This window comes from Vanessa atalanta, chromosome 27, assembly GCF_905147765.1.
Source record: "Vanessa atalanta chromosome 27, ilVanAtal1.2, whole genome shotgun sequence".
Lineage (NCBI taxonomy): Eukaryota > Metazoa > Arthropoda > Insecta > Lepidoptera > Nymphalidae > Vanessa > Vanessa atalanta.
The window spans coordinates 4,204,649-4,232,520 of NC_061897.1; the positions used below are offsets into that span (position 1 = coordinate 4,204,649).

The following is a 27,872-nucleotide window of genomic DNA, read 5'->3' on the forward strand; positions in this document are numbered from 1 at the left end:
ATTTCACGTATTCATGACGTTATTAATTCAAATTATATATCATATAAATTATTATACTACCAGATTCAGTGAGTCAGCTTCACTAATGATCATCACGTTAATAACCTTATTTTATTATATTTCAATAACCTTCTTACATTTATGGTGTAATAGAAGATGATTTACGTTCGTATTGCCGATTTATTCACCTGTTTATCAACTATAAATATCAACTTGTCATAAAAAGGTTAGCTCAGTCGGATTTCTTTTTATTTTTTGTTTAAAATCTTTTGTGTATATGAATTATTGCATTGAATTTTTTGGAAGATTATGCATTATCACTAATAACCTGTGATAGAAAACAGTGTAGTCTTGATCCAAAGACTCGTTATGTTAATATATAAATTTTAAAAGTTTAAAGATTTTGAATATATCACACAGCTAGAAATAAAAGGTCAATAAACTAAATTCCAATATTTCAAACTGAGTTAACGACGATACTCCAAAACTGGAATTATATGATTTAATATTTAAGTAGGATTTACACTACACTTTTAATTTAAGTTTTAGTGTAATGTGATTAAGGTAAAAGTAGAGATACAACCGGTTCGAATGCAGATTTTATTGAGTAGAACCGGCAAGAAACTGCGTTAGATATTGACGTTATATCAAATAATATTACAGATGCATACCAAGATTTGGAAATTAATGATGGTAAAGGAGGGTTTAAGCGGATCGTGGCCTTGAAAGAGAAGCACAAACACCTTAAAGTCTCAATAGGTATTGGAGGATGGAATGAGGGTTCCGCTAAATATTCCAAGATGGCTGCTGATCCAAAACTGAGGAATATATTTATAAGGAGTGTCATGAACTTTTTAGAGTAAGTAAAATCACTACACACACACGAATTATATATATCTTCACTTATATAAGACATTTAACGAGACCTAAAATATCTCTGTCCCTTTTTATCTGATTCATAAAAAAGAGATAGAATGAGACCTCCTGAATTAATGCAGTTACAAAATTAAGATACACCAATACCAGCTGCAGTATATATGTTGTTTTCTTCCAATTATCTTTAAATCTAATAATATCGCTGATAATTTGACAAAAGTCTCTTAAAATATATATCAATATTTGGTAAGCTGAAAGTCAGTTGCGCCCATAAACAACACTTACAGAAGTAAAAACCACTAAACACTAACTTCTTCTAACCCAACTTACCCCACTAACTCACCCCTTATGGTGGAATGCAGCAAATAAAAAGTATTAATCTTTGCGGTTGAATATAAGGTTCTTGATAAATTGAAGATAATTGGAAAAACAATACAAAGGCCGGCCTCCGTGGTCGAGTAGTCTGTACACCGGTTTTCATGGGTAGGCCACTACGATTGGGTAGGTTCGATTCCTGGCCGAGTCGATGTAGAAAAAGTTCATAAGTTTTCTATGTTGTCTTGGGTCTGGGTGTTTGTACCGTCGTTACTTCTAATTTTCCATAACACAAGTGCTTTAGTTACTTACATTGGAATCAGAATAATGTATGGGATGTTGTCCAATATTATTATTATCAAATCAAAATCCTTAATTAAATATTATAGAATTACAATTATTGATTGTCATATTAAAAACTAATTGATTCGATCATCTAGCTGAGACAACACTTGTATGTATGTATTATTTATAGATTAAGTACAGATTGCGCTTTTAAGTCAGGAAATAAAATCTGGGTTTTTCTAATCTTCATCTTTATTATCAATATATTAGTCAATTTATTTATTAATGTTATGCATTGTGATGCAACAAAAACTTGAATGGTAATAGTGTCAACTCTAAAGTGTTCAGCTACTGCACCTCTCCTTTGATTTAGAAAGAGGCTTGATGAACATTTACCTGCTACAACGCTAAAAAGACACATTTAGACTTATTATTCTTTCATTTATCTGATTTAATTCTTTTCTATTTTACTCATCACCGTCTCGATGCCTTCAACCATTTTTTTTTCTTCTTGAACTTTTTTTATAATTTAAACCTATTCTTACGTCGAATATTAATCATCTCTTTCTCACAAACCTTTAACGCATATCGTTCTATCTCCTTCATTAAATTAAAAGATTTTTGTATCATACACATATAGGGGATTATTCTGTTGAGAGCAACTCGTTACCACGAAGTCGTCTCTGATCCTAAAAACTTTAAAGTATGCATGTTTTGATACGAAATTTCTTCAACAGTAAAGACACTTCACGAGGGCCTTTGTTAAATAATGATTCACCTTCTTGGAACGAACCGCAAAATGCCTAAATAACTAACCCTGTATTTATTTTGCACAATTTAAAATGTCTTATTTTCCTTACAGAACATATAAATTCGATGGTCTCGATTTGAACTGGGATTACCCGACACAAAGAGGAGGCAAGCCGGAAGATAGGAAAAACTACGTACATTTGATTAGGGTAAAATTGTATTTAATTGCTATTCTGATCTAACTGCTATTTTATCATTAACAACCAATAGATTATTTTTTTTTAATTGACTGTTCTTAATGCGTTGATAAAAGATTATTATTATTGCCAAGTCGTGAGGATAGAACTCTCGAATCTTAACATAAATTTACATTATCTCATTGGATAACTCACTGATCACGGACGTTCGTGAACGTGGTTTTACTCGGCGAATTAAAACCAGACCCTTCCTTATCCCTCTTTGTGGCATTTATGAATCACTCTCGGTTATCTATGGTCTGGTTACTCTTGCAAAACAAAACTACACTCTCAAACCACAACAACAAACTTAATGTTGTATTGGGTATTCAATTGATTTCATTGTAAAGGGCTTTTTGCAAACCCGTCTCAGTAAGTACACTCATCAGATATTCTACCGTCAAACAGCAATATTTAGAAATGTTGTGTTCCAGTTTGATGGGTGAGTGAGCAAGTGTAACTACAGGACAGACATAACATCTTAGTTACCAAGGTTGGTAGTGCAACAGCAATTTGAGGAAGGGTTAAGATTTCTTACAGCGACAATGTCTGTAGGTGGTGGTGATTCTTACCATCAGGTAGCCCATTTGCCCATCCGAATACCTATATCATAATAAAAATAAACATTATATATAAAAGACAAAATATCCGTTGAACAAATGAAAAACTGGATTAGATATGAAAATATACAATTACTAGTAAAACCTGCGGTTTTACCTGCGCGTATAAATTTATAAAACATAAACTTACAACCCTCGTTTTACTCCTTAGGAGTAGACTTTCATAAAATCCGGATCGGAAGTCTTCCGCAAATCTTAGCGGATGTCTACACCCTATAAGGATTCTATATGCCAAAGTTCAAGTTTATAGGTGTTGTAGTTCCTGAGATTTCGTGAGTTATCATTGAGTGGTATTTCGCTTTTGTATTAAAGTTGACTGCACACCTTGGGAATGAAATGATCGCCTCTAGGCTGTTTCAAATAACTAAAATATAATCATCATTGTACATGAAAAATGGTTAAAAAAAAAAAAAGATATATATATATCCCGCTGAGTTTCTTTTGCCGGTTCTTCTCAGGTCCGAGGTGCTAAATTCCGAACAGGTGGTAGATTTTTGACAATCAATAAGCAAGTGTAAACACTTCTGACTTTGACTTTGACTTGACGGTTGATAAAATGTTACGTATACTTTTTATTATCTTGGAATAATTTCGATTCGTAAACAAAAACAATGTTAACACAAATTTCGTTATCGGTACTGCGAATATGTTTTGTTTATGAATATTGTTTAAATCTATTGCGTATGTCTTATCTTCGTCAGTCTAGTGGCTTATTTTTTAGGACTTGTAAAATTTATTAGGCTTTTTTGCAAAATAAATTCATTCATAAAAAACGTCAAAGTAAATAAGGGCTTGAGGCGGAGGAGAATTCAGTCACGAAAGCATGTAAACGACTATTGGTGAGTACTGAGTTCTCTCCGGTCGTGTAAGTTTATCGCATAAAGGATGTCATATAGAGTTATTTTTAGTTTATGCACACACATGTGCTATAACTGTGTGCGTATCGCAGGTGCACTCCCTTTTCCCTAACTCTCAATCCAATGTAACGGCAAATCCGATACGACTAACCAAAAGTAGGACCAACAGCTTTATTTGCTTTCCGAGGTGATCATAGTCGGCTATATTGTCTTCAAGACGAAATATGTGAATTCTAACGATGACCGCAAAGAGATTGACTTGATAATCGAAAAATATTTTTACTAATGTATCATTATCGTTACATACAAAAGAAAATTATCAGCCTCTAAACACCTCACAGCTGCATATAGAAATTCTCTCGAGTATCCAAAACTGGATGAATCCACGTATGGAAGAATTCTATTTGACACATGAAGGTTTCCTTCAGCACCAAGCACAAAATTAATCGAATTATAAACACAAAACTAAACAAATGAAAATTCAGAAAACTCTGTTTAAGATTCACGTGTTCTACCTACTGGTATGTCTCAGTTCGTACAAACATCGCCGTTTTTTGTCAATTTCAATTATATAAAAAAATCGCCTGTTTGTTATTTTGTCTGCCCACACTCTCGATAACCTATTTGAAGTTAAAATTAATCAATTTTATGACATGATATTTACAAAACAAATACAGCGAGATAATGTCAGCATCCCACACGATCGTGATTTGAACAATTATTATTTTATATTGTTGATTGTATATATTAAAACCTTAATGGAAAAAGTACTTAACATGGCAGTACGTTTTTATACGTACTGCTAACAAAACAAAAAATATAAATGACGTCAGATTAGTAAACATTATTTCAAAACAAATATAGTTTATTGTACTTATACATAGAAACGTAAATATAATTGCTACGTAAGATAAAAGATGACCTTATAGCTGACAAAGCGATCTTTGAAGGAATATTTAGGTAGAGTAGGTGAAATGAATAGATATTTAATAATACTTGCTGGTAAGCCTTTGTGCAAGCCTGTCTGGATTGTTGTGTTCCGATTTGAAGGGTGAGTAAGCCAGTGTAACTACAGGCACAAGGAACGTATCAGCTTAGTCCCCAAGGTTGGTGGCCCATTGGTGATTAATGGTGGTAAGGAATGGTTAATATTTCTTAAAATGCCATTGTCTATGGGCGGTGGTGACTTACCATGAGGTGGCCCATATGCAAAAAAATAATAATTAAGGAACAATGTACGCATACTCATACATAATAAATTAAAGTCATCTTTACTAATATCATAAATGTGCCATTTATATAACTCTGTTTGTCCGTCTGTCTATCACTCTTTCTCTGCCCAACCAATGAACCGAATTAGACGAAATATGGTATTAAGCAAACTTGAACTCTAAGGAAGGATATAGGCTTTTTTTGCCTAACACATGACAACCAACCTCTAAAACGCGGTCGAAGCCGCGGGCGACAACTAGATGTGAAATAAAATGTTCAAAGGCTCTGATAAGAATCCCCTTCCTAATTAGCACTACTCCAATCAGTCCTGCCCTCATCACTCTCTGAAACTATTTTTCCAGCGTCTTCTTTCAATCATCAATGTACTTGGTCCAGTTGGTATTTCCGTTTCTCTTCCAAGACTTTCTTTACACCGTTTGATATATTATTATTGGTATTAAGATTTTCTTTAGTTTTTGTTTTTTATTCATAGGTCTCCTTTACGTGTTTTTATTTCAAATGTATAACAGTGCAACAGTGAGCCACATACAGGCTGACATTTTAAAAACTTTACTTAGCTAACAGTTGATCAATTATTTAAAATTCAAATATATCCTCTTTCCAGGAATTGTCAGAAGCATTCGAACCATATGGCTTTCTTCTAACAGCTGCACTAAGACCTGGCAAAGACGATATGGACACGGTGTACGATCTGACACATGTCAATTACTACCTAGATTTCATGCACATCATGACGTATGACTACCATGGAGCTTGGGATGGCGTGGTGGGAGCGAATGCGCCAATACGAGGCCAATACAAAGATGACATATACAGCATAGTAAGTATTAGCAATGTCATATACACTTTGATCTAGTTGGTTTATTAGTCTGCAAGTCTCAAGATTTTGAAATAGAATTTCCATTCTCAGTAGCGACTCAAGGTCAAAGTCGCGTTAAATTCTCGCGCTTCAGATTCCTGTTCCTGAGCTCTGTTTTCTTGATCGTTTAGGATAACCATAACATTGTATTGTAAGAGTGAAGAATAGAAGTGAGAAATATAGGGTACCTATATTTGCATCAAACTATATCCCAAAAACTAACCGCAAATAGGTCAATGTTGTAACTGATTTGGGCCAAAAAAGTCCACTTAAAGTCTAAACATTGAGACACAATTTCTAGATATTCCATCAACTGTCAAATTCAAATACAATTCATTGAACATCATATTAAAATAAAATTATTAATACGACTAATGAAGACGGTCTTATTACTAATAATACAACTTGCTTGGTTGGCCTCAACGTTGTAGCACCGGTAAACACTAAGAAAGTAGGTTAGATATATTCTGTTATAGTCTTATAGCTTAAATGCATTAAATAGCCCATTTATTGAGACGCATTTTATAGACTATATAACACCACGTCCACTTCGATCAAACCGCTTAAAATAGTCCTTTTATAAATTGTGTTATCCAAACTTATCTACCTTATTAATTGGTATAACGTCACCTTTCCAGGAATACACAATAAATTACCTTTTGTCCCATGGCCTGACTCCAAGTAAGATGGTGTTTGGTTTACCGATGTATGGACGAACTTATTGGTTTAATACTCGTAATGTCAATGATATAGTATTTGGTGAAACAACTACGAAAACAACAGGATTCCAAGGACCATTCAGTAAAGAAGACGGTTTCATGGGATATAATGAGGTAAGAATAGATAAGACTAGAAGACCAGTTGGTGGTAGCCAGTGGTAGGTTGTTCAAGTCACATAGCTACCACCCATTGAAAAGCTATTCTACAACTTTATTGTTGTTGTGTTTCGATTTTTAGGGTGAGGGAACCAGTTTAATTACAGGCACGAAAATAAGATTCCGTCTTCCTGACGCATATCAAGCATACTACGGTAGTTAATTAATTAAAGTGAAACTGAAGTATTGACAAACAGCAGTACTCAGTATTACTGTATTTCGGTTAGAAGGATCAGTGAGCCGGTGTAACCTTGCACGAGGGACATAAGATTTCTTTCCTCAAAGGCCGGCAACGCATCTGCTAGCCCCCCGGTCTTGCAGACGTTTATGGGCGGTGGTAGTCACTTTCCATCAGGTCAGCCTCCTCCTCGTTTGCCACCTATCATATAAAAAATATCTTATTTCTCAAAATTGTTGGCACTTTGGCGACGTAAGTAATGGTTAATATTTTACACCGCCGTTGTCTGTGGTGACCACATACCATGAGGTGGTCCTTATGCCCGTCCTCCTAAATTTATCACATAGACTGCATTTACGTGGTTAAAAATCTCATTTCAATATTGAAAATAATCAACAGATCTGTTTGGAAATGACAAATAAATCCTCTCTATGGACTCAACATTGGGAGGAGCATACGAGTACGCCATATATTCGAGACGAAGAGCGTTTCATTACATATGATAATCCACGCTCCATCGCCAATAAAGTCAAGTAAGAATATAAATTAATTTATTATCATTAGCATTTTAGCAGCCTGTAAATTTTCCCACTGATGGACTAAAGGCCTCGTCGCCCTTTGAGGAGAAGGTTTGGAGCATATTCCACCACGCTGCCAATTCGGGTTGGCGGAATACACATGTGGCAGAATTTCGTTGAAATTAGAAACATGCAGGTTTCCTCACGATGTTTTCCTTCACCGCCGAGCACGAGATGAATTATAAACACAAATTAAGCACATGAAAATTCAGTGGTGCCTGCCTGGGTTTGAACTCGAAATCATCGGTTAAGATGTACGCGTTCTAACCACTGGGCCATCTCGGCTTATTATCATTAACATAAATAAAATAAATTGATTCTCCAGGCATGATTTTTACAGCTATGTATAAATATTTCACTTTGTATCGTAATTGTATTTAAATTTTTTAGCTTAATAATACATGCCGTGGTCACCGTTGAAGGAGCATTCAACTTGTAAATCTAATATTATTTAATATTAAGAGTGTGTGTTTAGTGTGTATCTTTTGTTGGAGTTAATAAATAAATTAAATAAATTTTGTGTTCATTCCAGACGAAAAGGAGTATTTCTCAATTGATTTAAATATTTTGTGATAATCCAAATATGTCGTTCAAATTTTAGTGATCTCCTTTGCATTTTTTGGGACGATAAGGCCTTTACCAATTGTTTTAAAATAAAAAAATCTCTAGCCTATTTCAAATCTGTAACCTGATCACCTTTCCTAAGTGTATTAAATTAAAAAAAATAATAGCCCGCTTCAAAACTGTAATCGATTCTGTATGTTATTTGCTTTTGTCGTAGTAGCATTTCCTTTGGTTCTAAATGATCAATTTTCCTCAGGTTTGCAATGGATCGCGGTCTTGGTGGCTTCTCAGCTTGGAGTATAGTAACCGATGACTTCAGGGGATCCTGTGACGAGGAACCGGATACGTACAAAGATTACATCGAAAGATTCAATAAGATTTCAGACCAAACTCTTCTAAAAGATGCATTGATTAGTTTGACAGAAAGTAATAGAAAAAATCACTCTCTTATGTAAATTAAAGTAACTGTTAATATCCCACTGCTGGGCTAAAGCATCTTCTCCCTTTGAGAAGAACGTTAGGAGCATATTCCACCACGTTGCTCCAATTCGGGTCGGTGGATTCACATGTGTCAGAATTTCGTTGAAATTAGAACACGTGCTGGTTTCCTCACGATGTTTTCCTTCACCGCCGAGCTCGAGATAAATTATAAACACAAATTAAGCACATGGAAATTCAGTAATGCTTGCCTGGGTTTGAGCCTGCAATCGTCGGTTAGGATTTACGCTTTCTAACCACTGGGCTATCTTGTCCCAAAATAATACTATCGGTGTATTTTTTGTAATTTTTAATGGGTTTGTTTTTCAGACGAAAACGAAAATCAATTCTACGTGATATCCGACAAAAAAGTACGTTTACGTCTTCCGAAGCCGAGTTTCGCAAATTACCCACTCCTGAGGACTGTCAACGAAGCTATATTCCTAGCAACAGAAGAGAAGAGAGTCCTAGATGAAATGGAGAAAATTAAAACACATAGAAGGAATGAGTTAGAGAAGGGCAGCTCACCCTGTATAAGGACTTGCACAGAGGTCTGCTTTTACGGCTTGTAAGCCTTTCATAATAATATAGTATTTTATAAAACAAATAGCAGATGGTGCGCACGAAAATTCAAAAGTGAATAAAAGTTCCCTATATACATATATACGTTATATCTTAATATTTTTACCGATTATGCATTGTAAATGTCCGTATAACTTTGGGTTTCGAACTTAACTTTAGGTTTTGGTTGGGTTGGAATGGTAAAAGACCGAAAAAGTCGTCCCTTTATAATAAATACTTACATTTAGCAACTCATGTCGGTAAATCTTAGGTTTTACTGGAAAATCTTAAGATTTACCTTAGTTCGAGCTTTTACAGTAACATATATATTATGTACAAACGACGCGTCTTTTTGTTAATTATTTTCGCTTTTATTGCTTCACTATATCGTTCCGCGCGCACCATCTAACTTTTGTTTTATTTGACGATGTGGTAATATCATTAAGAAGGTGCCACACACCTACTACTATAGATAACATAGAACGTAGATTCGTACATATACTTCCAACATTTTTTATATTTGTAACATTTTTTTTTATTAGTGGACTTAAACGTACAACGTTATATCTTTTTAGACCTAGGTCACCTCCGCCCATAGACATTACCGTTGTAAGAAATACCTTTACTTACATCGAAAACGCGCCATCTATCTTAAGAACTGATATGCATCTTGTATCTGTAGTCAGACTTTCCCGCCATTTAACCGGGATAGGACAGTAGGTATTTTTTGTTTGGCGGTATATGATAACATTGTTATTCCTACCCTAGATGGGTAGGAACCTATTTTGTTCAAAGTCAAAAGTTCCATTTGATTGATAAAGACATACAAAATAAAGACAATTTACAACATACTTTTTGAATTATATTATTAATCTGTGGTTAGATGATTTTTTTTTTTAATATTATTTATTTATTTTTATTTAGTTCAACTAGTCAATACGATTATGACTTTTTACTTAATGAATTAAATGATAAAAATAATTAAATGATTAGATAAAAACGAATACTTAATAAACTATGTTTATTTAAATTAAAAAAAACTTTACTAGCGTTTGCCATAATAGTTGTAATAGGACGTATGTACCATATTCTACACTTACGTAGTGTAAATATTTTATAATATGTAAAATGTGTAAGTTCCAAATATAATAAATATATATACAAAAAAATTGTGATTTTTTAAAAATAGAACCTTTCTCCTTTTCCCGCAGACTTTTATTATATCTGCAGATTTAAAATGATTTTAAATTGCCCTTAATTAAACTCATTAGGAAATCGATAACATTTATTTCTTTATTTAAATAATTCAAATTAAATATATCCTGAATTAAACCAAAGGATAGAGATTTTATTTGATTATTATTATTTTTTTTTTTTTTTTATGGCATTGGTTGGCGGACGAGCATATGGGCCACCTGATGGTAAGTGGTCACCACCGCCCATAGACAAAGCCGCTGTAAGAAATATTAACCATTCCTTACATCACCTATGCGCCTGTTATTTGGCGGTAGAATATCTGATGAGTGGGTGGTACCTACCCAGACGGGCTTGCACAAAGCCCTACCACCAAGAATATACATATAAACATAGTTTATATGTATATAAAATAATAAAAAAAAAACAAACAAACAAAAGTATTACAAGAGAATTTTTATTGAAAATTATCACAAAAAGAGTATTTTAAAACAATCATTACAATTCGATCAATTCATCAGTCATTATTTTTTTTTTTTATAAAATGAGTATTTCCTTTGTAATTTAGTTTGAGTTTTATTTAATGACATCACCAAGTATCATTCAGAAGAACACGTCGTTCATGCTTGTCATGTCAATAGTCTTAAAGGGCGACACTGCGAACCACAGCTAATTATAAAATAATATTACATACATACTAAAAACTTCTCCGAGACGCGCTGGTATAAGTCATATTTATATGAGACCAGTCATTTTTCAAATTTGGAATTAAAAAAAAAAAAACATTTATCAGTGTAGATGTTCACTGATAATATTCTCTTATTCTATATTAACAGTTACAATAATACCTTAACTATTAAATACATTTAAATGTATGAATTATTTCAAATATTAAACAAAGCCGTATCACCGAGATTCCTAAAAAAAATATCTATTTACAAAGATTAATTTTAAACAGAGCGACGTTCCACCTCTTTCTAGAAACGTCAATTCAGTGACGTTATTATCAATCATTCGGAACTACATCAATGAATATGCATCTCTTTTTAACAACATGCTTTGGGAGATTGCTATCTCTTTTATTCAAACGAGAGATTATCATGATTATTAAAATTTGGTAGTTGATTTAATGTACTCTAATTAAGTAAGCTATTTAGTTTAAGCTTCCTGAACACTTACTTAACATAGCTGGGATAATGCCTTTCTCACGTCATAAGTGACGCTATATAAAAAAAAAAAGTTTAGATACCTGACCTAGTTAAAGTGCAGCGTAGTCTTAAAATTATATTGTTGACATTTAGTTAACCCTACAGCAAACAAACAACATTTCTATTGTAAAATTGTTTTAGGCTTACGAACATTACTGGTAGCTTTAAACTACGATTCTGAGAAACGAAAATTCAAAAGTACTTTTTAAACAGTTTAAAATTTTCAATAACAACCTCAGAGAAATAACGGATTGAATTATGAAGTCTTTAAACTTAGTTTATACACCCTTTATACACAGATCTATAGAAATGAAATGTAACCTATGATATTTATTTATTTTAAAATTTAAAAAAATTTTGTAAGTAAAGTATCCCTTACTTATAAACTTCCTTTTGTGGGTATTTTGTTGAATCATTTCGCTCTTTCTGTCATGATCGTTTTCACATTTGAAAGAAGGGGACACAGCATCACAGTGTCAGTCTTAATTTATTGAATTAAATTGGATAATAAATATTTCTTTCATCAGCAAAACTAAGAATTTGCTATTTTAAATCATGAAGGCATATTTGTAAAGGTACACTTAACATCAATCAAAGATATATAATAAATCTAGGGTTTAGATATATCATGCGACTTGATAATATATCTGCACTATTGTGCACTACAAAAATTCTTGATTAAGATCTTATTTACAATACAACACAAATCCACTTAACCACTTATACTAATTTTACTTCCAAAGTCCCGACAACTTCGCCGATAAACGCCTTTTTTCCGTAATCCATTATGAATCCATTCTAGACCGATCATCTCGCGTCAAATCATTGACAAAGTTACTTATTTGTCTTGACATTTTTGATTGGAACACTCTAAACGTGCATTCATTGACCCTCGCTTAGGACCATTTAATATTTGTAAGGTACAGAAATGCTTAAATAAATGTATAAGCGCTGGTTAGTAAATGACAAATATTGGCCGTTGTATCGTATCATATAAAAACGGTATGTTTTGAAAGTCTTACTAAAATTTCTAAATAAACGAATCACAGAACATCAAGTCAGTACAGCTTGAAAGCAAACACAACGCATATCAGAACACATATAACACTACCAGCTATTGCCTTCGCTGAACCTTTATCGTCATCGGTATCTCCTATCTCATTCTTTCTCGTTATTGCCTTCATTTCATCCAGTATTCGCTTCTCTTCTAGCGCGATTGTAGTTGCATCATTTATTGTTCTCATTAAGGGGTAGTTGGAGAATTCAGGTTCTGGTAATCGGAGATGTAGTTTGTTGTTTGAAATAACGTATGAAGTACGTCTACTTAAGTTTTCTATGCGGTTTCCTGAAATGTTCAAAGTATTTATGTTGTCAAATCATAAAATAATAGTTTCCTAAACTCAACGCATCGTAGATTCTTCTAAATATGAAGTAGTACAAAGTAATTATTGCTTTGAATATTTTGATATCATTAAAGTGAGTATTGTAGTCCTATTGAACTGAAAACTTAAAGGTTTTTCCAAGACGCGTTAGATTTTTTTTCACCAGATTCAGAGTTTCCTTTAATATTGAGAAAGAGTATAAACACAAAACCTCAATGGTACATGGCCGGTTTTAACTCTTAGCTGTAAAAAATTACGTGTAAAGAAGTTAAAGCATTCATTTAATCAAAAAATTGTTAATAGTATATGACATAATTCTAGCAGAGTCATGATGATGATGAAGTAATATGTCAGACCTATAAAAAAAATCAGTAAATATAGCTACCCACCATCTGGTAAATTAAGATTCTTTAACGCCTCTTGCAAAAGAGGATCGTCCACCATATCGTTGTATCGATCAACAAAATCTTGATATGCACCAGGTTCTGGTTCGCAGGCACCTTTAAAGTCATCAGTATCTATACTCCACACCATGAGTCCTCCGAGACCATAGTCAATGGCCATTCTGCAAACAACAAATTCATTAATTTTAAAGAATAATTATTTCAAGGACACTATCGGCTAGATCAAAGGAAAGAAAATTCCAGATTAGAAATTCCCGGCTGGTCAGTGACAATTATAATATTGAGTGATATTATTTGGTAATTATTAAAGTACCGGTAGGACCAATCGCCTTTACTTTTGAGGCAAAAATTTAGAGCTTATGCCACCAAGTTGCTCCAATGCTGTTTGGCAGCATATGACAGATTTTTTTTGGCTCATGCTGATTTTTTCTCGTTGTTTTCCTTCATTGCCGAACATGAGAATAATTGTTTATTCGTTCAGTAGGCGAACGGGAAAATGTATCACTTGATGTTAAATATGTACCATTGCCCAAAGACATTAGTAAGACATATTAATCATTTCATACATCATTAAGGCGCTACAAACCTCATCTCCTCATCATCATAACCTCATAAAGTAAAGTCACTAATACGTGTATTTACACCCTTTAAACCGGAACTCAAAAATACACTATTTCCATTTGGCAAAAAAAAATTCATAACGGGCATGCACAAAACGCAACTTTTAATTTCTATTTCATAATTAAACAAAATCTAAGGATACGTAGATTAGCAAAAATTTATTTAGAAAAGCATTTAATCCAGAACTCTGATTTTATCACGTCTCAAAAAAACTCTGATATCTAATTGCGAGGTAATAGGGCTCATATTTATTTAAAAAAAAACTCACTTTATTTTAACAGCAATAGATCTTGGATTATCATAAACGATAACTCTTTCGCCGTCTCGGAGATAGGGCGTTGCTGTTTTTTCTTCCCAATGTTGTGTCCATTTAGACGACTTATTAGTAAGTTCTGCACAGACCTAAGAAAAGTTTTAAAAAAGTCAGGAACTGTTACATAGCTGAACGTAACGATAACACTGCGTCAAAAAACCAAACCAAATTGACTATTATTACGGTGACTCTTAAAAAAATGGTGAGGTGGGGGAACCTTGATGGCATCCTTATGCCATGCCGGTGTTGATTGAAGGATGTTTTCGCTATATATTATGAATTAAATAAGAGACACAGTAAAATAAACAAACAACGTTTGAGACTAATGCTGACTGACTACTGCTGTTTGGCGGTAGAATATCTGATGAGTGGGTGGTACGTACCCAAATGAGCTTGCACAAAGCCTGACCTTCAAGTAAAGCTGTGTTCAGCTATCTAATCTATTAACATTATATGTATATGTATATTTTACCTCATTATATCCAATAAATCCAGCTTCCCTGGTCCAAGGTCCAGCGAATGTGACGGATTTGGTTGGCGTTACGCCGAATTCAATGTTTTTGACATTCGGGTCGCTCAAAATAAAAGTACGACCGTACATTGGTAACCCGAGAACCATCTTGTAAGGACTCACGCCGTGGGAAAGCATATATTCAATGGTGTATTTCTGTAAACAAAAGTTATTTAAAGACATATAAATATTCATTGAATTTTGCATAAAAATTCGTGGGATGTGCCTAATCCATGTGACTTTTTTATATTAGATTTGCAAACAGTACACATGGGATGTTGCATTGAAATACAACTTTGAATTGTTAATCTCTATTCCGACATGGCCTGCCTGACTTGAACCTAGGACCTTGGGATCCGCGGTCACATAACTAGCTACTAGACCAACTGGGCAGAAGAAATCATACATACCACACTTAGGACATCATTTTCTCCAATTCCATCTAGAGGAGCGTTTGCTCCAACCAAGTTGTCCCAGGTTCCGTGGTAATCGTAACACATCATATGTATGAAATCTAGATAGCGACTCAATTTGGCAAGATCGTAAGCACTTTCCATTGTATCTTTACCAGCGCCCAGCGCAGCCGTCAGGATGTAGCCATAAGGCTCGAATGCGTCTTTTAGTTCCTGGAATTAATAATTATAAGGTAAAGATTCCTCTGCTGTGCTAAACCTACTTTCCAGTTGCTTATTGCTGATACCAAGCTTTTCCAATTGGTTCCATTGGAATAGCTTGGCAACTATTATTCTATATGATATTATTGGTAACAAAATTTGACAAGTTTTGGTAGAAAATTCTATGCCATATGACATAGAATTTAATCTCATACAAACACGTTTCCTCGTGATGTTTGTTTTCCTCGCGTAACACGAGTTCAAAAATAAGCATAATTTAAGCAAGTTAAAATTTAATTAAACAGTGATCTTCGATAAAGATATAATGTCCATTTTGATAATATATAATGATAATATGTCTGCGGAGTTACAGATTTAATAATAATAAAAGTGTAATAATTGTATCGTAAGAATTTTTGGAATTATTTTCAGTGCCATAATTACCTTGACCATAGCTACGTAGTTGGCTTTATCTTCTGGGTTTCCTCCTCTCTTTGTCGGGTATTCCCAATCCAAATCCAAGCCATCGAACTTATACGTACTGAAAACAATATACCATGACCTGATTATTTAGAAAATACTAGAATATTAAATTAAATCAAAACAAAAATTATTCAAGCAAGCTGGCATCGTCATTTAATATGATTAAATTAAATTGCCTCGAAATGTACATTTTATCAAGAAAAACCAGCAAGAAACTGAGTACATTACTAAGTACTCTTTTCCAACAATCAAGAAATTGAAGGATCACTATATAGGAAACTATATATGATACACACTTTTTTATCACCTTTATAATCCATTATCGAATAAAACGCCTTATTAATCAAAGTTTTTTTTTTTAAATATAATTAAAGTGTAATTATTGGCAAAGTAATTTCTTTTTGAAGCGAATATTGCTCAGGGAAGGATGAATTGAATTTACGGAAACGGAAACAGGTGTTACAAGTGTTTTTAATTTTAAAATTAACTTGAACTTAACGCTTGAATTCATATAACTATATAAATATGTATTTGCGTATATATAACTGTTATATTCTGTAAGAACTAATTTCGTATCGCGGATGATCTAAATTTGTTTAGCTATGTTTGATAAATGTTCTTAAGCCGCAACGGTATACAAAGTTTTTTCAAGAAACAATTAAATTTTTAATGTTGGTACTATTGTTAACGACGTTGTAATTTAAAAGCGTCCCAGTAATAAAACATTTCGTGAGCTTTGTAATCGTCAATAATTAATCATATCTTACGTACATACAAATTAAACAATCAAACAATGACAGAATCGTACAAAGGAACGAATTTTACAGCTCTGTCTCCTAGTAAAGTACTAATTTGCGCAAGCCCATATTATCGTGTTCCCGTTTAAAGAGTGATCAGTGAGTGAGCCAGTGTAGCTACAGGCACAAGGGACATAACATCATAGTTTGCATGGTTGACATTGGCGATGTAAGAAATGGTTATTATTTTTTAACAGCACTATTGTCTATGGTGGTAACCGCTTACCATCAGGTGGTCCATTTTCTCGTCCACCTACCTATATCATAAAACTAAAAGCAATGATGAAGTATTGAAGTTAATTTATAAATGAGTATCACACGACTCTTGATGGGATTCATCAGAGGCATTTACGATCGCCTCGCTTTGGTAAATATTTTTATTTTCATACTGTTTTTAGTTTACGGAATCAAGATAGTTTTTTTAGCCCTAAGATTTTCTGTATTTTATATTATATAATTAATTAAATAAATAATTTGAATACAGTTCTAAATATAATGTAATTAAGACCAATTATGTACTCAACCTAAAAACACTGTAACTAACGACAAGATCAATAATTCATAAGTCATTTTTTTTTAAATTAATGTTTTCATTTTTTCTTTGACAAAACGCGGCTATGATCGTAATTCACAAAAGTGTTAATCGATTAAAAAGTAATCTGTGATTACATATTTAATCTTTTTAAAACTAGTAGTAATTATCAAACTATTTTTTAATTTTAATTTGAATATGAATGTACCCAAAAACGCCATAATAACAATGGCTGTATACAACGTATTGTTGTTAAGTTAAAAGTAAAAATGTGAATAAAAAAAAAGCACAGATCTTATTTAAAACTGCAATTAAAAACAAACGTTACAAATTCGAAGATGTTCCAATTATGAATTTTAATTAACCCAATGGTGTTATACGAGTCTGCTTGGTCTATTCAATCAAAACCGGTCCAACCAGTAATAGGCCGATTCGCATGACCTTCAATGTCGTTTAAACAAACTCATGACAAAATGTTACTTAATATGATGAGCTCTGAATATAAATTACGGAGCCGTAGAAGTAGGCTTGCTGTCCAAAATTGGGATTGTGAATTATTTAAGGTTACCTAACCATTATAAAATTCGCACTAGTAGTAACGACAAACCGAGTGATTTTCACTATCAGTATTTAAAACGAGATATTTACCATGTTTTTTTTTATTTTTATTTGGTGAAGCTCGATATTTCGACATTACATACCAATGTCTTGTTCACGAGACTGAAGTTTGCGAGTAGATGTTGACGGCATTAGAAGTGTCCATATCGACTACCTCCTCGTACGTTCGAGTGTTTTTTTTATTGAAAATAGGTAGGCAGACTGACTAATTGAAGATTAAAGTAGTCACAACTATCGACAAAATTTGACACTGGAAGAAATATTAACAGTCTCTTACATCGCCAATGCGCCACCAACATTGGAAGCTGAGATGTTTGGACAGAACTGAATCAACCGGTCAATCGCCAAACACTAATACTTACTGTTGTTGTGTTCCGGTTTGAAGGTAGAATGAGCCAATGTAAAGAAAGGCACAAGGGAGATAAGACTCAATACCCAGGTATATATTTCCAACAGTGATAGTGCGATGGTGACAACCGATTTTATATGAAAAAGGGTATTAAAACACTTTAGACTTACTTCAGAAAGAGGCATAAATAAGGTTTTCGGAAAGGACGTTTTCTAGATCATTTATTAATGTGGTAATATTAAAGACACTCACTTTAAAAAGAACATGACACTCTGCACAAACTTCGCCCTTGTCTCTGGTTTGGACGCCATGACGGAATATTTAGACGAGCCCTCGTTCCAGCCTCCGATAGCAACTGTCACTTTGAGATGCGGATATCTTGCTTTAAGACTTACGAGGTTTTTGTAACCTGCCTTTCCGTAGTCCTTTTCTAGATCTTGCCAGGGATCTGGAAGAATTAGATAGAAATCGACTTGAACATTCCAAGCGCTATTATGAAGGTTCTAATCGAATCTAAGCGACTTGTTTCTTAATGACCTAAATGTTTTCATCTTCAAACAAGTTGCAGCGAGCAGAAATAATTGTTAAGCACTTAGAAATTCATGTGACATAAAAAATATTTTATCTTCATACAAGCTAAACCTGCGGCTTTACCCGCGTATTTATAAAACTCTATCTATAGCACACAAACCGACACCTCCAATTTTACCGCTTCGTGGGGTGAATTCAAAAAGTCTATTATTCCAGGAACTCAAACTATCTCCATAAGAAATTTCATCTAAATCAGTTCAGCGGCTTAAACGTGGAGAGGTAACAGAGGTTACTTTCGCATTTATAATATCAGTAGGTATATTGATTTTTAGCAAAGACAAGCGTATAAATAATATGGCGCCCATAGACATTAGATTCATCCATTCACGAATGCATCATCCCTTCACGTTAATTTAATACTTTTGAATTCAATATACTTCATAACGAACATAAACTTGGGTTGTCTTAGTGTGCGTAAATGAATTTGCATCTGCGCACACTAAGACAACTCACTCACTCATAATAACGGACATATATTATACTGATTTAGCAAAATATACTTCATTATATACATTCAAGTAGGCTCTTACGAGCTTTTTTACTTTGTCGTTATACAATATTAAATTAACCTAATATGCTCTTCTTATGTTTTTAATTATAATTGGAAACTTTACTGGTATATGTGCAATTTTTTACGTCATAGCTTTAAGAAGGACTTGTACTGTTTGTTTCCCTTATAAAGTAAAATAATATATATATATATAAATAGCTACACTATTCGATTGCATTAGCATTAGCAGCCCGTAAATGTCCCACTACTGGGATAAAGGCCTCCTCTCCTTTGAGAAGAAGGTTTGGAGCATATTCCACCACGCTGCTCCAATGCGGGTTGGCGGAATACACATGTGGCAAAATTTCGTTGAAATTAGACACATGCAGGTTTCCTCACGATGTTTTCCTTCATCGCCGAGCACGAGATGAATTATAAACACAAATTAAGCACATGAAATTTCAGTGGTGCCTGCCTGGGTTCGAACCCGAAATCATCGCTTAAGATGCACGCGTTCTAACCACTGGGCCATCTCGACTCTATTCGATTGGAATTACCTATATAATTAATTTATAATTAATTGTCTTAGGTAAGTTATTAAATATAATTAATTTACTTATTTATCCTGTATAGAAATCAATGAATACTATGTCCAAGCTATAAACGTTTTATTATCAGAATACATTACCATAAAAACATTTCGTTTGTATAATAAAGTAGCCTGGCACCCGGCTCCCGATACCTCACACGTGTATAATAAGCGTCTATATGCAACTTCTAGATTGAAGAACAAACACTTTATTTTCTAAGTAGTAAAACTGAAATTCCTAGCTTTTCTCTATTATAATATAATATGCATGTATTTCAGACGAGATAGCCCAGTGGTCAGAACGCGTGCATCTTAACCGATGATTTCATATCAAACCCAGACAAGCACCACTGAATTGCCATGTGCTTAATTTGTGTTTACAATTCATCTCGTGCTCGGCGCTGTAGGAAAACATTGTGAGGAAACCTGCATGTGTATAATTTCAATTAAATTCTGCCGATGTGAATTCAACCAACCCGCATTGGAGCAGCGTGGTGGGATATGCTCCAAACCTTCTCCTCAAATGGAGTGGGAAATTTACAGGCTTTTAATGTAAAAAAAAAATTATGTATTATACATATAAAGCCTTCCCCTTGAATCCTCTACTTATTTATGAAAACTATATTCAAAAATCCGTTGCGTTGTTTAAATCTAAGCGCAAAGACGGGCGAGCGACTTTGTTTTGTACTATATAGATTGATTACTTACCGAGACTCTTGATGCTCATGGTGGATTCGTCTAACCCAGCAAAGGAATAAATGAGATGCGTGCAAAGAGATGGTTCCAGATCGGCTAACCCGTACTTCCCTTCACCTGGTCGGTAGACTGCCCACGTCGCGACGTAACAGACGACTACCTTCCCGTGCATGGGACCTGGAAATAAATTAATCAAATATTAATTACAAGAATATTGAATTTACAATTAATACGTTCAAAGTTCACTGTGGCCCGCAGATATATATAAAATCTATATTATATGTATGTGTACAGTGTAAAATCGGGGTAAGAAAAGGTTCGTCACCTTAAGGTCTATTTTCGTGTGCACAGTATGAGCGATAATCTGCTTTACCGATTGAGTATGACATATTACGTCGCAATGTACACTATTTTGAACCTTGTTATCATACTGTGTAAGTTTAATTTTATGTGCAGTTTTCTGTTTAATGCTTTAGTTTCAAAATGTACTAAGAGTTTATGACTTGATAAAGGTATGTATTTGAAAAGTGACGAAGGTTTTCTTACTCTCACTGTACAATACAAATCTAGATTTTTTGTTTAAATACTGAAACAAAAATTAGTATTATTTTAATGAATAATAGGATTTATTGATAAATTTAGTTTTATTATAATATTTTTAAAATTGTTAAATGGGAAATTAATTATATTTTCAGTTATCTTATTATATACTAGCGACCCGCCCCAGCTTCGCACGGGTGCAATGCTGATACTAAATATACTACAGAATGATTTACAACGTTCACAGTTTTTCAATCGTTAGAGAATACAAACCGCATGTCCCTGCGTTTTAAACCATAACCTTTTTAATATGTACAACACTGTAGTACATTATTTTGATCTATCACGTGGGTTGAGACTTCAGACAGAGTTTGCAATGTAAGCGCAAAAAATGTGTTTATTTACGACGTCACTTTAGAAACCTCTAAAAATTATCAGTGTTTCTCTACTATATTGTGCATTTATTATACATATAAACCTACCTCTTGACTCATTCTATTTAAATCAACTTATCTATTAAAAAAAACTACATCAAAATCCGTTGTGTAATTTTAAAGATCTAAGCGTACACAGGGACAGACAGCGGTAAGCGACTTTGTTTTATACTATGTAATGGTGCGTATATCATTGCCCAAAAAAGATCTCTACACTGCATACAAGCGGAGAGCAGGGGGGGGGGGACAAGTTTATTTTTATTCCTTGTATTAATAGCATATATACCTATGTATTATATACTGTACAAATTATGTCATCTTTAATATTTTTTAAATATTCCGATAAATATTTAAATTATCTCTAATTCCAAGAACTCAAGCATTGACATAGCAAAATAATAATATTAATTTTTAATCAATCCTGCAACATTGCGCTAAATTTACCTTTCTTTTAATGTCGTTAACGTATAGTAAAAAACCAAAACGACAATCTATTCAGACATTATGTTGTCTTAGATTTTCGCGATTATTACACATTGAAATAAAACTAGTTTTTAACGGATTTAATCGCGTATATTAATTATTTTAACATCCCGCCGTTTCGAGCACTTTGCAGTGTTCGTGGTCACGGGCAGACTATATATTAATATACGCGATTAAATCCGTTAAAAACTAGTTTTATTTCAATCTATTCAGACATTTATTAAACCGACAAATTATACGTAAACGATACTACTTAAATTATTTAGTGAAATTTAAACTTAGCAATCAAAAATCGTTAAAAACTTCGAGAAAGTTGAAACGAGCCCATAATTAGGTCAGAGTAAGTATTATAAAACAATTTTTGAAACGCACCCGCGTAGAAAACGTCCCCGACCGTAAAATTATAACCACAGTTATACGGACCTAACAACTAAATGACTCAAATAATGTCCACTGTACACTCTCACATACAACAATTACTTATATATATATGTTACTGTAAAAGCTCGAACTAAGGTAAATCTTAAGATTTTCCTAACCTAACATGTAAATCCTAAGATTTACCAAGTGAATGATGGTAAAAGTTCGAATCTCAATGTTTTATAGACATTTACCATTCATAATCGGTAAATCGTAGGTTTTACTATAAAATCTACCGTACTTCAAGCTTTTACAGTAACATATACATTATTCAAGGAACTCATTAGTTTATTTTACAGGTAAAAATATTTTAACAAAAAAAAATAAAGTTTTAATATTGAAGATGTCGTCACTCATAAGGTTTATTGGTGGTAGTGCTTTGCGCAAGCCCGTCTGGGTAGGTGCCACTCATTCATCAGAATTCTAACGCCAAACAGCAGTACTCAGTATTGTTGAGCTCCGGTTTGAATCTTAGTTCTCAAGGTTCACGCATTGGTAATGTAAGGAATGGTGAATATTTCTTACAGCGCTATTGTCTATGGGCAGTGGTCACCACTTACCACCAACTGGAAGCTGTGTTCGTCCGCCTAGTTATATCATTAAAAAAATTATCATATTCACACATCCATTGTAGATCAAGTTTAAAAATGTTTATTCAATATAGAGGCGTTATACTTTTTTATTTACTGACAAAAATCTACCACCTGTTCGAAATAAGCACCTCGGACCTGTGAAGAAAACCGGGAGAAATTCGGCGGGATTTTTTGTCGTATTTTGCAATTAGTTTTCATGGAATAAAAATATTATACTCGGATATATATATATATATATATATATATATATAAGACTCAGCCGCGAATCGAACCCTGAACCTCGTAGTGGTGAACGCATGAAAACCGGTGTACACACGGAGGTCGTCGAATTGAAAATTAATTATCATTATAACAATATACTTTATATATATATTATAAAGTATATATATATATATATATATAAGTGTGTGTATTATCAGTTAAATATTGAGTTTAGTTCTCGGAAAAGCCATCAGCGTTAGAGGTTTAGATCAAACCTGTAACTTTCACATCACTAGACGGCATATCGTTGAACTGTCGTGTCTAGTGCATTCACACGTGACAAGCTACAATATCAACTCACAATAGCACGCAACGTTGAATAATAATACCAACTACCAACGTCATATGATAATTTCGTCAGTAACAGGGAAGAAAGGCTTAAAACGCAAAAGTTACATTTGGAAAATTAGGTTTAAAGTCTTTTACTCCAAATCTCATCTTTCAAAGTTACCCCTTTGGTTGTTTTTACGTTTCTGCCTTTCCTCTGACGATTACGACGGTGTTACTGCTTCGCTCTTATAAGTCGAGCGTGACGTTGTCTCCACATAGTATAAAACAAAGTCGCTTTCCGCCGTCTGTTTGCTTATATCTTTTAAACAACGCAACGGATTTAAATGCGGTTATCATCACTTATCAGAGCGATTTGGTTTATATGGATTATAATATGGATATTATTCTAGAGAAATACAATTTCAACATTCCTAGCCGGTAAAAAATCAGAACTTTTGTAGTGGTAAGTTCTTATGAGAGGATAAACCGTTTCGTTACGTAACGCGTTACGGCGCCAGTCTGTCTGGCTTTCCTTTCCCTTACGCACACGGCAGCGGTAGGCAGGCAATAATGATATTAATAATGTACATAAACAAAATTCCAATGTACATATTCAAGAATTGTAACTAAGAATAAATTATATGAATAAATATCCTTTCCTTACATACTTTATATACATATTAATGTATATAAAATTTAATTAATAACTGAAGCTTTTATTAAGTTAAACAATTTCAATATTAATAGTTCAACTTGGATTAGTTTAAGTTATCGCTTTTGTCGGGCGTCCCGAGGCGCACACGTATTTTTTTTCTTGTTTGCTTGTTCTTCGAACTAAAGTTCTATATACACTCTAATGACCTATTATATTTGTAAACTATATATTTTTCAATATACGGGCTATCAATCGACTGAACATATTTTTTTGTATGGGATTAGTAATTCCTGGATATAGCCCTTTTAAACAACCTCATTAACCATACATACGATGAATATAGATTGAAGCATTACACTTACTCATTGCAGTATTAAGTAATACCACCTACGAGGATATCCTGAATCTTTCGAACCGGTTCTGAGACATGACCACCGAAAGTGGTGGGATTTTTTATTGTTCTTCTAATCTATACATATAATAAAATTGAGTGTCTGTTATTAATAACAAAATAACCGCGTTTCATTTAATGCATATGTATGTATACACGGCACATATACCTAAATATTTTTTTTTACAATTCTTGTCTGTCTGTCTGTTTTTTCCGGCTAATCTCTGGAACGGCTCGACCGACTTTGACAGGACTTTTACTGGCAGATAGCTCATGTAATAAAGAGTAACATAGGCTACTTTAATTTTAGAATTATATGTAAAATAATAATAATGTCACGCTTATTAAATTCAAACACGCACACGAAGTTGCGGGCACAGCTAGTATAAAATAAGGAAATAACCAGGATCGTACCATTTACAACGGGTCGTACCATTATTGAACGGAATGTTTACAAGCAAACATCTAACTGCTTTTTTAAAATGTTTTTAAGGCTACGAATTTGTGCATATGTGATTTAAACGTGACTTCGCTCTATATCAGGTGAGCCATTGTTATGAAGAGTTAGTAAACCCAAACGCGAAGACAGCCAGAACAGTCAGGGAGAATGAATTGCACTAGTCGCCCTCGCCATGCCGACCCCCAATGCCTCTTCAGGCCTCGTTTGTAATATTATCGTTGTTTGTAATATTCGTCGTTTATTGCTTTTGGCAGTTTGGAAACGAAAACAAAAAAGACACTCTATATCATTTAATGCCAATTTGATTTGTATTTGCCAAATTTTAGTACGTAATATGCCAGGAACGATCGAGAATTAATTTGCTTTTTAATAGCTTGTAGTTTTGACAAATCATTGCATAAATCAAGCATATATTTAACAAAGCAGTCTTTCGACATTTTCCTTAAATAGACGTTTTCAATTTTAAGATGATCGATATACAATTCCCATTTATATCTATAGACAATAATTCCGCTCGATGCACATTATGAATGTTTAAACTAATACAAACGATAGACGAAACAATGCCAACTATTTTTTTTCTTCGATATATTTGTTTTTTTTATATTATTTTCAGTAGCATTGATCACTTGATAAAGTCAGTGATAATCATTGTATGTGCACAAGAAGTAAGGATAAGCTTAGAACGCCAAGACTACCGACTCTCCAAAGTCGATAAATCATTTTTGGGGCATGGTATCCGTTTCTATAATAAAATTCCGCAGACATTTTTAACTTTGCCGTTTCATAAATTCAAGTCATTTGTATAAAATGCATTGGTAAAGAAGGCATATTATTCGATAACAAGATTATATAGATGATAAAAAAGCGTGGAGTTAATGCTTGTTGACTTCCAAGCAGAACACTTAACTAAGAGTTACTACTGAGTTCCTTGCCGGTTCTTCTCGGTAGAATCTACATTCCGAACCGGTGGTAGCTTTACTTAAAATAGTTTGTTAAATGACAAATCAAAAGTGCTTGTAAAAGCATTTTCTAGTATTAAGTGTTTCTATTGTCTACGTATTCCAGAGCGTACTATTTATTGTGAGGAAGGTCTGGAGTATGGATGTGGATGGACAGAGGTAGGGGACGACTAAAGAAACGATGGATGGATTGTGTGAAAGACGATATGGCTCGAAAGAATGTTACTTGTGAGATGACGCCCGACAGAGAAGTATGGAAGGAAGACATACTGCGCCGACCCCAAATAAAATTGGGATAAGGACAGGAGGATGATGATCCAGAGATATTATGTTATTACACTGCTCAATTATTTATGATATAGTTATGAACGTGTTTAGGTGGGGGGGGGGGGGGGTTAAGTACGTTTAATGTTTATCTTTACTACATATAACCTACTATTAGTGTAACGATACATTTTTCTAGGATGAAGTGTTTGTGATCAAGATATATCCAAAGTGTTTTAAGTTATTGCACTATTCACTTGATATAGGCGGACGGACAATGGGCCACCTGATGGTAAGTGGTCACCACCACCCATAGACCTTGGGAAATAAGATGTTATGACCCTTCAAATCGGAATACCACAATACTGAGTACTACTCTTTGGCGGTAGAATATCTGATGAGTGGGTGGTACCCAGACGGGTTAGCACAAAGCTTACCACCAAGTAAGTAATGCATATAGAAGCATATTATTATTACCGTTTTGAGACAAATGTTTTTTTGCTAGAGTTCCGAAACTAAAGATTGTAAAATTTATTGTAATCTAGTTATTGAGGTTACGTAGTGAGTCATATCGAGAGACGGTCTGGAGGTCGAAGCCATAAGATATATAGATGATTAAAAATATATAATACTATATTGATTGGTTTTAAAAATAAATTCTTATATTTACCATCTATTTATTAATTAGTGTTATTGTTTTTATTTATTAATACTTAATAGATTACTTCAAGTGTAAAATTAGCCGAGGTGGTCGAGTACCTGGAAGGCGTGAATCTTGTAAGGAAAAAAATTGTAAGCCAGCGTGACTAATTTAAATAAAATTCAGCCACATATGAATCCACCAACCCGCATCGGAGCAGCGTGGCGGAATATTCTCCAAGCCTGAAGTAAGTTTGGAAAAAAGGAGAGGAGGTCTTAGTCCAGCAGTCTGTAGTTTACTGTCACATTTTTTAATTATATGTTATTTAAAAATAGCACAAAATTATTTCTTATAAGTCTGACCACAATATAATGACAGAATTTTAAAGGTCATAGGCATACTGCTTGAGATAAAAAAGCAAGCGAATTTCAACTTTATTACAGGAAAGTTTAAAACCTTAACACACCAAAATTCCGTAACGCAAATTGGTTCGCAACTCTGCAAACATACTATCTTTACCTAACATCAATTGCGTAATTCCAACTATAATATGACTAAGGTATCCCACTTTACACGCATATAAAAACTTTTTGTTCAAAAACTCCTTTCACTTACCTCCCAAGGTCTGTCCATCCATAACCGACGCCATTAAGGCGACGATTAAAAAAATCAAACTCACTTTTCCCACCATTTTATAACAACGAATTTAATGTTACACCTGCCTCGTTATAATTAAAAAAATATTCAAATTTGAATTTAGAATACGTCGTCGCGCCGCGACATTCTTACAGACTGTGCTGTTTGACATTAACAGCACGATTTTACCTTAACATTCTATTTCAC

At 33.7% G+C, this 27,872-nt stretch overlaps 2 protein-coding genes across 3 annotated transcripts in view; one reads left to right on the plus strand and one right to left on the minus strand.

The window, feature by feature from the left end:
- LOC125074397 (probable chitinase 2) overlaps nucleotides 1-22,639 on the plus strand; it is a 34,368-nt gene extending 11,729 nt beyond the window's left edge. The window contains exons 3-10 of one of the 2 annotated variants that reach the window (XR_007120102.1): nucleotides 664-859; nucleotides 2,339-2,435; nucleotides 5,777-5,992; nucleotides 6,670-6,864; nucleotides 7,484-7,617; nucleotides 8,483-8,652; nucleotides 9,034-9,367; nucleotides 22,594-22,639. Coding sequence is in view for 1 of the 2 variants with exons in the window: in XM_047685720.1 (XP_047541676.1) it covers nucleotides 664-859; nucleotides 2,339-2,435; nucleotides 5,777-5,992; nucleotides 6,670-6,864; nucleotides 7,484-7,617; nucleotides 8,483-8,652; nucleotides 9,034-9,275 (1,250 nt within the window). In the remaining variant the exon portion in view is untranslated. Of the gene's footprint in view, nucleotides 1-663; nucleotides 860-2,338; nucleotides 2,436-5,776; nucleotides 5,993-6,669; nucleotides 6,865-7,483; nucleotides 7,618-8,482; nucleotides 8,653-9,033; nucleotides 9,368-10,021; nucleotides 10,114-22,593 lie in introns of those variants that run through there. The other variant, XM_047685720.1, reaches the window with a different exon arrangement.
- Nucleotides 10,953-27,812, minus strand: LOC125074394 (probable chitinase 2). Its single transcript, XM_047685714.1, has 9 exons — nucleotides 27,645-27,812; nucleotides 20,669-20,833; nucleotides 18,543-18,738; nucleotides 15,956-16,052; nucleotides 15,308-15,523; nucleotides 14,859-15,053; nucleotides 14,342-14,475; nucleotides 13,438-13,613; nucleotides 10,953-13,011 (listed from the first exon to the last, which is right to left on the minus strand). The coding sequence occupies exons 1-9, from the start codon at nucleotides 27,718-27,720 to the stop codon at nucleotides 12,725-12,727; spliced, it is 1,542 nt and encodes a 513-aa protein (XP_047541670.1). The 5' UTR covers nucleotides 27,721-27,812; the 3' UTR covers nucleotides 10,953-12,724.
- Nucleotides 27,813-27,872: the final 60 nt, after the last annotated feature.

What these genes read in the sequence shown, in the direction of transcription:
- LOC125074394 (XM_047685714.1), bottom strand. Translation starts at nt 27,720, where the DNA reads ATGGTGGGAAAAGTGAGTTTGATTTTTTTAATCGTCGCCTTAATGGCG. An exon ending in AAAATGATGTCCTAAGTGTG is followed by an intron (nt 15,054 to 15,307) that starts GTATGTATGATT and finishes TTTTGTTTACAG; the next exon opens with AAATACACCATTGAATATAT. An exon ending in GAATCTTAATTTACCAGATG is followed by an intron (nt 13,012 to 13,437) that starts GTGGGTAGCTAT and finishes TGAACATTTCAG; the next exon opens with GAAACCGCATAGAAAACTTA.